The 12,386-nt window shown below is 42.2% G+C and overlaps 1 protein-coding gene across 1 annotated transcript in view; it reads left to right on the top strand.

Annotated features, from left to right (window-relative positions):
- cfap61 (cilia and flagella associated protein 61) overlaps positions 1–12,386 on the top strand; it is a gene marked incomplete at both ends in the record, with an annotated part of 48,490 nt that overhangs the window by 28,064 nt on the left and 8,040 nt on the right. Inside the window, 5 exons of the mRNA XM_080047530.1 lie at positions 4,053–4,145; positions 4,390–4,558; positions 4,980–5,163; positions 8,494–8,786; positions 11,718–12,048. Coding sequence (XP_079903656.1) covers positions 4,053–4,145; positions 4,390–4,558; positions 4,980–5,163; positions 8,494–8,786; positions 11,718–12,048 — 1,070 coding nt within the window. The remainder of the gene's footprint in view (positions 1–4,052; positions 4,146–4,389; positions 4,559–4,979; positions 5,164–8,493; positions 8,787–11,717; positions 12,049–12,386) is intronic.

The following is a 12,386-nucleotide window of genomic DNA, read 5'->3' as shown; positions in this document are numbered from 1 at the left end:
TATTTCTCCATACTTTGGACCAAGGCCTTGTCACCGCCATTTTGGAAGTGTCATAGTTGGAATGTCATCAGGTGCATTGTTTAAAATTTAGAATCGTTCTTGTCCTTGAAGGCCACTGTAGCTTCTGTTATTATTCAAAAGGGTTGGGGTTACCCAGGGAGCGTTGCATTCTAGAACTTTGTAGAACTTTCTTGATGATGTCATATTACACACTGCACCTTTAAGTCAAGATACTGCAAAATTGGTTAATTTTTAGATTTTTGCCTGTTTTGCTTCCATACAGAAAGGGACTGTTTCAAAAAATCTGGCAAACTGTCATTAATTTGATTGGAAAGTTAAGATGAACCGTTAATGGTAAAAATCTTGTCATGAGAGATACTATGTAACATCTTAAATTGTGCATGTTGTGCGTCAATATTATATCCATGTGTACGTTCCTATGGTTGATTTGTATTATCATTTTCCAAAAAACAGATGTTAAAAATAAACAAACACAAAAACAAAACAATAATCAGCCACCGACCAGACACAATGAGTGCAGTCAAACTTTCCTCTGTTAATCTGTGGCAGAAGGTGGATTTATAACTGCAGCACACGGGCATTAAGAGCCTTTTATTATTGGTATCTGGTGTGTGTGTGTGTGTGTGTGTGTGTGTGTGTGTGTGTGTGTGTGTGTGTGTGTGTGTGTGTGTGTGTTATCTGCTGCTGCCAGACGGGCTGTAGTGACCCTGTAGTCTGACCGCAGAGAGCAGCACAGGGGCCGGGCTCTTTATCTGTCTGACCCCAAAGCAGTCTGTAGTGGGACGTGAGATTAAGACCAAAACATTAGGAAGCTGATTTCAGATATTATGCTGCCCACACACACACACACACACACACACACACCCTCCTAACCTGGAATACACTTCCTGAAAATATTAGATCAGCATGAATATTTTTTATTCTTTTTTTTTTTAAGTTAATTTTTTGTAATTTTTTCCATATTAGACAGATTTGGAGAGACAGAGTTGAAATCAAAATCAAATCAAATCAGTTTTATTTGTAGAGCCCAAAATCACAAACACATTTGTCTCAGTGGGCTTTACATTTCATACAATATGATATATGATACAATATGATACAATATGATACCCTGCCCTTACACCCTTAGCTCGGCTGAGAAAAAAAACTCCCAGTAAAAACCCTTTACCGGGAATAAAAAAAATTGAAGATGGGGCAAAGAGGAGAAGACATGCGGATAACTTTTTTTTAAACATTTTAAGCTACTTTTAATAAAGAACATTATAAACTCATATTCATATAACCAAGCTCTAACCACTACACCACTAGCCTACCAAGATTCAATGCATTTTAATGCTTTTAAGACCCCGCGGGTATCCTGCTTGCCTTGCCTTGGGGTGTGTGTGTGTGTGTGTGTGTGTGTGTGTGTGTGTGTGTGTGTGTGTGTGTGTTTGTGTGTGTATGTATGAGTGTGTGTGTGTATGTATGTGTGTGTGTGTGTGTGTGTGTATGTGTGTGTGTGTTTGTGTGTGTCTGTCTGTCTTTCTGTGTGTGTGTGTGTGTGTGTGTGTGTCTGTCTGTCTGTCTGTCTGCGTGTGTGTGCATGTTGAATTGTTTGTGTGTTATATGGACGTTTGGACAGTGCTGATAAGAGGGGCCCCAGCCAGCACAAACTGACCCATCATTCACCTCCTCTCAATGCCTCTGGTTCAGCCGACACTAACGGCCTCATTAGTCAACTCATTAGTGACAGCTAACACAGATCGCTAACGGGGGGAAACAACAGTGCACAGGCTAATTACAGGGGGCTACAGCGCTGAATGCCAGGCAGGACACAGCTGTTTGCGCCCGGCTAGGATAGGCATCAACACACTGCCAGCTTTTACCAGCTCCTAAATCTCACTCAAAGGTCAAATGTATTTTTAATTTTTTTTCCCCAGGACGCCCACTATATATAAAAACGTGTAAGGCCGTTGAGTTTGTCCATTCTGTTCTACTGTAGAAACATGGCGGTGCAACATGGCGGCCTCAGCGCCCCGCTCCTATGTAGATATAAAAGGCTCATTCTTAGGTCATAAAAAAAAATATATATATATTTTCAAGAAATTATACACTTAACAGACTTGTGACTAATATATTTAATTTCTGCAAAGTCTGTTATGACAAATGTCAAAAAAAAATCTACACACTGCACCTTTAAAAAAAACATAGTTGATCAAAGTGCTTTACAGCTCAAAAATAAATGGATAAAACACACAAACAAATATACAGGAACAGACAACAGTAGAAAGAGTCCGAAAAGTTCTGAACTGAAAGCCAAAGAATAAAAGTGGGTCTGAAGCAAGGACTTGAAAGTTTCAGCAGTCCTTGTAATTCTTATATGAAATGGTAAACTATGGTGCGCTCCATGTCGTAGTGGATAGCGTGTGAACCATATTGGCTCAGCCCTTGTCGTAGTGGTCGCGGGTTCAAATCCGACCCAGGGACCTTTACTGCATGTCATCCCCCCTCTCTCTGTCTCTCCCCATCTCCACTCTGTATTCTCTCCCCTCATCTAACAGTAAAAGGTAACCAAATCTAAAAAGAAATGCTAAATTATTCCAAAGATTTAGAGCACCACTGCATTGGCTTGGCCCCCCCTATTTTTTTAATCTCTCACTCACTCACTCGTACATAACAACGGCCCTGGTTGCCTGGCAGCTATCAGTCTAGTTCTGAATCAGCAGCCCGGCCCTTCTTACTGTCTAGCGGAGCAGTTAATCTCACAAAGGCTTAGACATGTAAGGCATCTGACCAGGAGTCAAGTGACATTTAGACAGATTGGATTCTATTGGAATAAAAGAGAGACTTCAGCTCTTCTTAGGGCAGAGAGACGCTGGAGTATTTCTACACACACACCAGAATCTGTGATAAACCTGAAAATGTAAATAGTATTTTTATAACCGCTGGCAACATTGGCTCGTAAAGACCATGGTGAGGTTTGCTGTCTGCCGTCTTCACACACACACACACACACACACACACACACACACACACACAGAGTTTGACTGAAGTAAATGTTCTAATTGTGAATTACAAACTGTTGGGAGGTTCTCCATCCGCTGAAGTATACAATACATGACATTAACCTCAAATAAGCCAAACTAAAAAGTGCCACATGTAAGTGCATTTTTTTTTTAAATGTACTTCCTGATAACCATAATTTTCTTAGACAAGGTGCAGTGTGAGGAGATGTGTTTTATATGTGTAGACATTCAGCTGTTCTTATGTCAATGGGGAGCTTGTTTCACCATTTTTTTTCTTTCTCTTTTTTCAGTTGTTGTGTATTTGATGTATATGCATTGTATATGCTCCCGATGGCTAAGAGAGCGCCTTGCATGGCAGCTTCTACCATCGGTGTATGAATGGGTGAATGTGGTAAGATATGTAAAGCGCTTTGGGGCTGAGAAAATCGTCTAGAAAGCGCTATATAAGTCAAGTCCATTTACTGTAAATCATTGCAAATGAAGGTCACCTCTCAATTGATCTCTCAAGTATAAATAAAGGTTGAATGAAAATGAAAAAAAAAATGTCAGAGCCAGCATAGCAAATAGTCAGGATTCTGTGCAGTGTCTATGTGCCTTGCAGTGAGCGAACATTCTTTATTTTATTATATTGTAGTCAGGTTTTGTAAATGCTGTTGCACATCACTATATGAATAAGGTACAATAGTTGTTGCAGAAATGACAGTTGTCCTTCCCCAGAAAACACATTCTCTTTCACCCTCTGTATAAACTCAGTGTATTGTGTTATAAAATCACTAAATGCTATGGCGCTCCGGTAGCGTAGTGGATAGAGCACATCGTACTATATTGGCTCCGGCCTTCGTTGCAGTGGTCGTGGGTTCAAATCCTACCCGTGGACCTTTACTGCATGTCATCCCCCCTCTCTCTCTCTCTCTCTCTGTCTCCCTGTTTCAACTCTGTACTGTCTAATAAAGCTTGAAAATGCCAAAAAAAATATCTTTAAAAAAAGAAATCACTAAATGGTTTTCCCTGTTTGTCCTGTCGCAGCCCTCACCTGAAGTTCAACAACCTGACGCTCATCTCAACACACAGTTTACCCGGAGACCTCAACCATGAGGACGTAGGATTTCTGTCCACAAGGTGTGTGTGTGTGTGTGTGAGTGAGTGAGTGTGACAGACAGACAGACATGAAAATAGAAAATAATTTGCAGACATTGAACATTCAATACACATTTCTACTGTATAAACACTTATCCCGTCTGACTATTTTATTTGTAATTGAACCAAAAAACGGAATTCTTTTGACCGAGAGCATAAGAATCTTCCCGGTTATTGTTTTAAATTCAAAAGTGAATAAGTGAAGTATTTTGTTTCCTTGCTGCAGCCATGCCTACAGTAGCAAAGACCTCGCCAAGCTGCCTCTGCATTCCAGCATCACCGTGGTAACAGGGAAGATGGTGGGCATCAACAGAAAGTCTCAATACGTTCTAGTGTCTGGAGGAGGCAAGGTTCCATACGATCACCTCATCCTCTGCACGGGGCTGCAGTACCAGGTCAGACTCTTACAATCTACGCTATTCATCTTGTCATTTGAATATAACAATGAATTAATTATTACATTGCGGGCGCTCCGGTGGCGTAGTGGATAGAGCGCGTACCATATCGGCTCCAGCCATTTGTTGTATTGGTCGCTGGGTAAAATCCAGACTGGGGGGGGGGGAAAGGTCCAGTGTTAATACATAGCCTAGGCTCTGTAAACTGGTATGTTAACTAACGGGATTTAAACAAAGGACCAGGGCCACCAAAGCATGCGGAGATATTGACAGATGTTTACAAAAAGTGACAACAAGCGTTTTCCAGAATTGCTGAGCAGGTTTATCACTGTAGGGAAAAATATTTTGCATATACCACCATTTTTTTTAATACAATTCTGTGTGTCTTTCCCCCCTCGCTACTGCCCATTCGCTACTGTAGGTTCCCCGTCCCAGTGGTGTGTATGATCGGGAGGCGGCCCCACACAGCCAGCCCCCCCCTGGGCCTCAGAGCGCTCAGGGCAGATACTCTGGGACCGTCCCATCAAACCTCTTCACCCTCAACGACCTCCACGACGCCAGGCAGGCACGAGGCTGGATCAGGGACAACTTCCTGGAGCTGGAGGGTAAGGGAACACACACACACACACACACAGACGCAGACGCACAGAGACACACACACACACACACAGACGCACACACACACTCACACACACACACTCACACACAGACGCACACACACACAGACGCAGACGCACACAGAGACACACACAGGCATTCTCACACACACAAGCATTCACTCACGCACGCAGGCAAGCACACAACACACACACACACACACACACACACACACACACACACACACACACACACACACACACACACACACACATATATACACATTTACATATTTACACGACACACACAGATGCAAGCTTGCATGCACACACACACACACACACACACACACACACACACACATGTACATGTACATACTAACACATGCTTGCACACAAACAACACACACACACACACACACATACACACACGCAGATAGACGCACGCATGCACACAACAACACACACACACGCATTCACACACTCACACACACACACACACACACACACACACACACACACACTCACACACACTCACACAAACACAAACACACATTCACACACACACTCACACACACACACACACACACACACACACACACACACACACACACACACACACACACACACACACACACACACACACACACACACACACACACACACACACACTCACATGTTTGTACGACTATACTAACCCTAACCCTTGGCATTTACCCTAACCATCAAAACTTAATGCCTAACCCCAACCCTCACTCATCAAGTCTAATGCTAACTCTCCCCCTGTTTCCTTTTGCTGTTATTATTACAATATGGAAATAAAACGTTGGTATATCTATCTGCTGGAGACAATTAGCATGTATTAATGATTTTGGGATCAACTAATTATTATGTATGAAAGCTTCACTCTAGATCAAATGCACAATGCCTTCAGAGCACAGATTAATTCTGATTAATTACTGTGTATTTGTTCCTGCTCTGAAAAGCCCTGGCTCTCAGAAAGTGATATGATGAATTAAAATGGATGGGGGGTGTGTGTGTGTGTGTGTGTGTGTGTGTGTGTGTGTGTGTGTGTGTTGGCAGAGGGCCGACCTGATTCACATAAAATAAAAGATTTCTCTACAGTTAATTAACTGCTAATTATACCGGGGCACTTCAACGCTGACTGGCTGAGTAATGACATAGTGCCACAGATTAAGTTGAGGTTCTGTGTATGTGTGTATGTGTGTGTGTGTGTGTATTCTTGTACAGGAATCTTTTTGAGGACCAATTTAAGCTTTTTAACCATCTCGAATAAGAGCAAATTGGGGCCACTTGTGTCATGGTTGTTGTGTCCTTGGGCAAGACACTTCACCCACCTTGCCTCGTGTAAATGGTAATGGTAAATGGACTTGACTAGCGCTTTCTAGCCAATTTTCTCAGCCCCAAAGCGCTTTACATTTCTTACCACATTCACCCATTCATACACACACTCATACACCGATGGCATTAGCTGCCATGGCAGGCGCTCTCTGAACCATCGCGAGCAATTTGGGGTTCAGTGTCTTGCCCAGGGACACTTCGACATGTGGTGGGTAGGAAGGGAATCGAACCTCTGACCCTGCACTCCAGAGGCAATCTCCCTACCCACTACGCCACTGCCGCCACATGTGTGAATGTGAATGTCGATAGTTAGCCTGCTGCTATCGGTGTGTGAATGGTAATGTGGGAACCACTCACACACACAGGTCTCCCTTGAAACACAGTCTCAATGGGATTTAACTGCATAAATAAAGGTTAAAAAAAATAATAATAATAGGACATCAATAAATGCTCCCCAAAAACAAATAATGCATTTTTTAAATAAAATAGTTATAACAAACACACACACTCCTTTGTGAAGGCACAAGGCTTTTATTACAGTAGCCTTTTTTACCCTTCTTTAGAGACACAACAACATATTTTTTAGTTATCTTATAGCAGAAGTAAAAGGGTTTGAAACTTGAAGTGAGCAGTGGAATATAGATGTATTGATTGGAAGCTGTTTTGTCTGGTTGTCCTTGTTGCTTTAGTAGCAGCTGTGCCTCTTTCCCTTCAGCACCACGGACAGAGACACTCAACAGCAAGCAGCAAGTAAAAGCTGTGTCCAGTTATTATACCAACGATAGTCTACTCTGTTAGTCCAGCTGAGATGTTCTCTATTATTTACCTAAAGACCTACTTCATCGGTGGAAATATGAAGGTGTATTGAACTCTGAGATCCTATGTAGTATAAATGTGCAGACATTTTAGAAATCGGTTCATCCTAGCCTGAGAAAAAAGGCAGAAAGAGTGTTTTATGGTCTCACTGTCTAACCCTACATTTTCCCATGTGTGAGATCAAAACATTGTAAAATGTAGGGTTAGGATTAACAGGACAGCTGGGCCAAGGGAAGACTGAGGGAAGACTGAGGGAAGAAAAACCTCATTCATTATATTATAATAGCGATTTTATAATGATAGAACGCCGGTTCCGTATGGGTGAAGTATTCCTTTCAGCAATAATACCAAAATAACAATGTTAAAAATTCACGGTTGCTTTGGTAATCATCTCCTAATACAAGAGAAGTTCTTCATTGTCTTTGTCTTGTACCTTCGGCGTAACATCCCTGCAGCTCTGAAAATTGTGCTTTAAATGTAATATAATCAGTGAGCGATATGGAGCACATACTTCTTTATATTGTTATATATATATGCTGTTATATATTCGCCTGTGTGTTGTGTAAAATGTTAAGTGGTTTGTCTGAAGAGCATGTATCTATGGTTCATTGTCCAGGAATCTGAGAGCCTCTCATCAAACATATACAAATCTGTTCCTGTCCGCTTCCAAAGGCTGTATGAACAAAACATCAATACAAACTATGGTTGAAAATATTGACCTACTGTATGGTTGAAAAGGGCAAATTATTTGTATCATGGCTAAATAAAAAATTGACAAGCTCCTCTTTTAGAAAACATCTCTTCATGGTTATTATATGCTCTGACCAAACGTTGTATGGCAGGCAAATAGTTCCAGGGTGAGGTACCCATGACAAAGCCATTAAGAAAAACTATATAAAAATAGCATTCTTTGCACTGATGGTCTCGTTTGCTGTTACAGGTCATTCATGATCATAAGAGGAAAAATTCAACTGTTTCAGAAATATTTTAAAAGTTTCTTGTAGCTACTTTAACTGAGATTTGAAATGCAAGGACAGCAGGCACCAGTGTCATAAAAACACTACCGCTTTTGTCCAAAGGGGGCGTTACAATCAACAATATTTAAAAAATTATTGTAGCTACTTCACATTTAAAATTAAGTTTTCTTCCCTGTCTTTCCAGATAATGCCATTGTGTATGGAAACAGTATCGACATCTACACCAGCGTAGAGACGTTACTGAGCCTTGGCATTAGCGGACGTCGTATCCATGTTGTCTGTCCTCCTCGCCAGCCGGGCGCTGCCTGTTTCAGTGACCCGGTGGTGGAGAAGGCTGTGGCTGTGTCCATGGAAACGGCCCGGGTCCATATCCACTATAACTGTGTATTGGCCCAGTGGAACAATGGAGAACACCCAGACCCGCTCACCTCTGTGTCATTCAATACCGACACAGAGCCACTACATCTGCAGTGTGGAGTAGGTACAAGTTTATGGCTTATTTAAGATTATTTTTTGGCATTTTCAAGCTTTATTAGATAGTACAGAGTTGAAATGGGGAGACAGAGAGAGAGAGAGAGAGAGAGAGAGAGAGAGAGAGAGAGAGAGAGGGGGGGGGGATGACCTGCAGTAAAGGTCCACGGGTCGGATTTGAACCCGCGACCACTGCAACGAAGGCCGGAGCCAATATGGTACGCTCTAGGGTTGCCGCGGTAGTAGGTGTTACCGGTGTTACTCGGTGTTGAGGCTCACCACCGGTGTGAGCCTCAACACCGAGCAACACCGATAGTCTAAAAAAAAAATAGACATAAAAGCCAATTGGTCCAATTTTGCGTGACGGCGGCAGTTCAGTCGGCTAAATAAAAAACTACAGAGGCTACTCTAAATTCAAATTTATAATCTAAGTTATAATAAGGCTATTTAGAAAACAATGAAACTGAAAGTGTCTGCTCCGCTCCGTGCAGCACAGAGCCGCGTCACAGCAGCGGAGTCTCCCGTAGAGAGTTTATAAGACGATGGCGGAGGAGTTGGCTTCAAAGCCCAAAGCAAACGCGCCTATTTGGCAATATTTTTTATGAAACCCCAATACTAGGGAACCTGAAAACGTAGGCTAAACTAGGTAGTCTGCAAACTGCTGAAGATTCAGCAACGGGAGGTAACACACACACACACACACACCCGCGCCTACACAGAGGCAGGTGCTGCTGCTCCGTGCCGATGACAGCTTGCGGTGAAAAAATAATAAACACATTGTTAAGTGGGGAGGGACATGTTACGTCCCCAGTGGAAATTACGCCGCAAATATAGCCTATCCGTGGTAGCTTCACTCGAAACATTCGGAGCTGAAGCCCCGGTAAAATGACGTCGCGCGACACCGACACACCTCAAAGTGCACGACAACAGTTATTGACAACACTGTAGAAAGTTCATATGGGTTGGTATGAGTCAAGGATCATACCGACTTTAAACGACTGCATTTAATCCAAGCATTCAATAAGCTGCGCTCCGATACAGACAGGTAAAAGTGAAGTAGCCCACCGGGCATTCTGATTCGATGAGGCAACACAGTACGGTGGCTCCGGTGGCTCATATTGAACAAACTGCACAATAATTTAACCAAATGATCTACAAACACAAAGCATTTGTTTTGTTCAAGAATAAATTGCGCAATCTAATGTTTAAGATCAAAGTAAGGGCCTAAAGAGCCGACTGACCGTCTTCTCTTGAAATCTGCGGTGAAGCCTAATAATAGGCTTTTTTTTTTTTTTTTTTTTTTTTAATAAGCGCCTGTCTGGCAACACCGGTAACACCGGTGTTGACGCACGTGTATTACTCGGTATGAAAATGTCCACACCGCGGCAACCCTAGCTCTCTATCCGCCAAGTTTATGGTTGATGATAATGATGACTTTATTCAGGACACAATGGAAGGTCCACAGTACAGTACAGAGTAGGTGAAAACCATATTTGACTAAGAGTAGGGACATCTTACTATAAACATTACTCTGTTACAAGTCACTTATTACAATATCACTTGAGTAAAAGTAACATTTTTAAAAGTTTGTAAAGCTATAGTGCATACATTTTTCACATAAGTGAATGCCTGTTACATTCAAGCCCCCGACACTGGTGCAGGAGCTCAGAAAAAGAAGAGCCCAAGAATTTGTTTCAGTTGTTGATTCTACTGCTAAGAAAAAACCTGGACGTACAGCAGAAGGTATAAAATCCATGTGCCATCACTGAAGGCTTTACCTCATATAGATGCACCGTCAGTGTTGTTGTAATTACTCAGAATTCCCTAATGGGGGGGCCACAGAAGTTACGCACTATTGCTTTAAAGTTCAGTACTCGATTAAATGTACTTTAGTTACATCCCACCTCTCTGGTTACTCTCAATTTCCACTGGCTGATTCCACCACCACTTTGCCCAGGACAATTATTAAGTTTTAACAAAAAAAGGAAATCTTCTCCAAACAATGGTGGGTTTGTTGCCAGGACGACCATTGGTGCTGAAAATCTCCCAAAACCAACCGGCTCAATTCACCAGATTGTGTCCAGTTTGGGTCCATGTTCATTTTCTCCCTGGAAACCGTTCAAATACTGTGTTTGTCAAGCATATAATGGTTTTGGTGTGATTCCCAGTTTTCATTGTTTCGGACAATGGATGGATTATATTTTATACTGTCTGGTTATGTGTTGTTCTTGTTTTTAGCATTTTAGTCAGAAAACTGAAGCGAAAAACCGATTAAGTTCCAAAATATTCCGAAAAATTTGGCAAATTTTTTGAGTGTTTGTTGACGAAGGGAGAATGTTTTTGACTCATTTGTTTAGGATTCAGTCACATACAGAATGTGTTTTGGTGAGATACAGGAAAACACAGCAGGGTAATTAACAACTGTTGTCCAAATACAGGCAGTTTAAATTACACTTTTACAAAATAGGCCAATATAGATAAAAGAAGAAAATTTTAAATGTATGAATAAACTGAAGCAAAATTATCCTATCTATGAATTTGATAGGCATGTATATACTCGGGGGCGCCCTTAGCTCAGTTGCTAGGGAGTCCCCCCCCCCGGGCCGGGCCCAGCAGCAGACCCGGGTTCGATTCCAGCCCGCGGTCGTTCTCTGTATGTAACTCCCCTCTCTGCCCCATTTCACCTCTGTCTCTTAAACACTATCAATAAAGCATGAAAAATGCCAAAAAATATCTTGAAAAAAAAACAAAAAACATGTATACATATACTCTAGATAGATGGATGGATGGATGGATGGATACATACATACATAGATACATACAGTAGATAGATAGACAGACAGACAGACAGACAGACAGATAGATAAATAGACAGACAGACCGACACACACACAGATACTTTATTCATTCATATCTTTCCATCTCTCTTTTCATCAGGTCTTCATCAACCTCTCCAATAAGGGAGTGGACTACGATGCCTTCCAGAGCATCAATAACTCTTTCCTGGTGTTTGACAGTAGACTGGTGATAAACAGCTCTTTCTACACCAGCGATCCCGTCATCTGTGGGGCCGGACCGCTCACTAAATTCTCCCGTTGTTACCACGCAGACGAGTGGTCGCACGGGAACTTCAACTCTAAAGAAGTGGGTCAGAACCTGGCTGTTACGTTGCTGCCTCTCTTTGACCCAACGATGGAGCCCACAGCAGAGGAGAGTCCAGCGGAAATGGATCGATTGGTACCGCTCTACAAACAGGCCAAGATTCAAGGTTTGACTACGAGTGTGGAACAATCTATTTTTTTATTTGTGTGTTAAAGCTGGGGTGGAGGATTTGGGGAGAAAATAGAAGTTGGGATAGAGATTCGAATCCAAATACCTCAACCGCTCCACTTGTTGTCTTTGGTCCCTCCCCTATGGTCCCTCCCTGACACGCTCTACACCAAAGTGAATGGACAGTCCCAACAGCCAAATAAGAACAGAGAATCGGAGCCTCGCTCTGATTGGTCAAAGTGTACAGCTCATGTTAACTTTGACCAATCAGAAATCATATACCCCAGCTTTAAAGGTTGAGAATCCCACAGTGATGTCTGTCTATTATTATGTCTA

The sequence above is a fragment of the Ammodytes marinus genome (assembly GCF_949987685.1).
Source record: "Ammodytes marinus genome assembly, chromosome: 19".
In the NCBI taxonomy this organism is placed as follows: Eukaryota; Metazoa; Chordata; class Actinopteri; order Uranoscopiformes; family Ammodytidae; genus Ammodytes; species Ammodytes marinus.
Note: the sequence above shows the minus strand (reverse complement) of the source record. Positions and strands in the feature narration are given on the sequence as shown.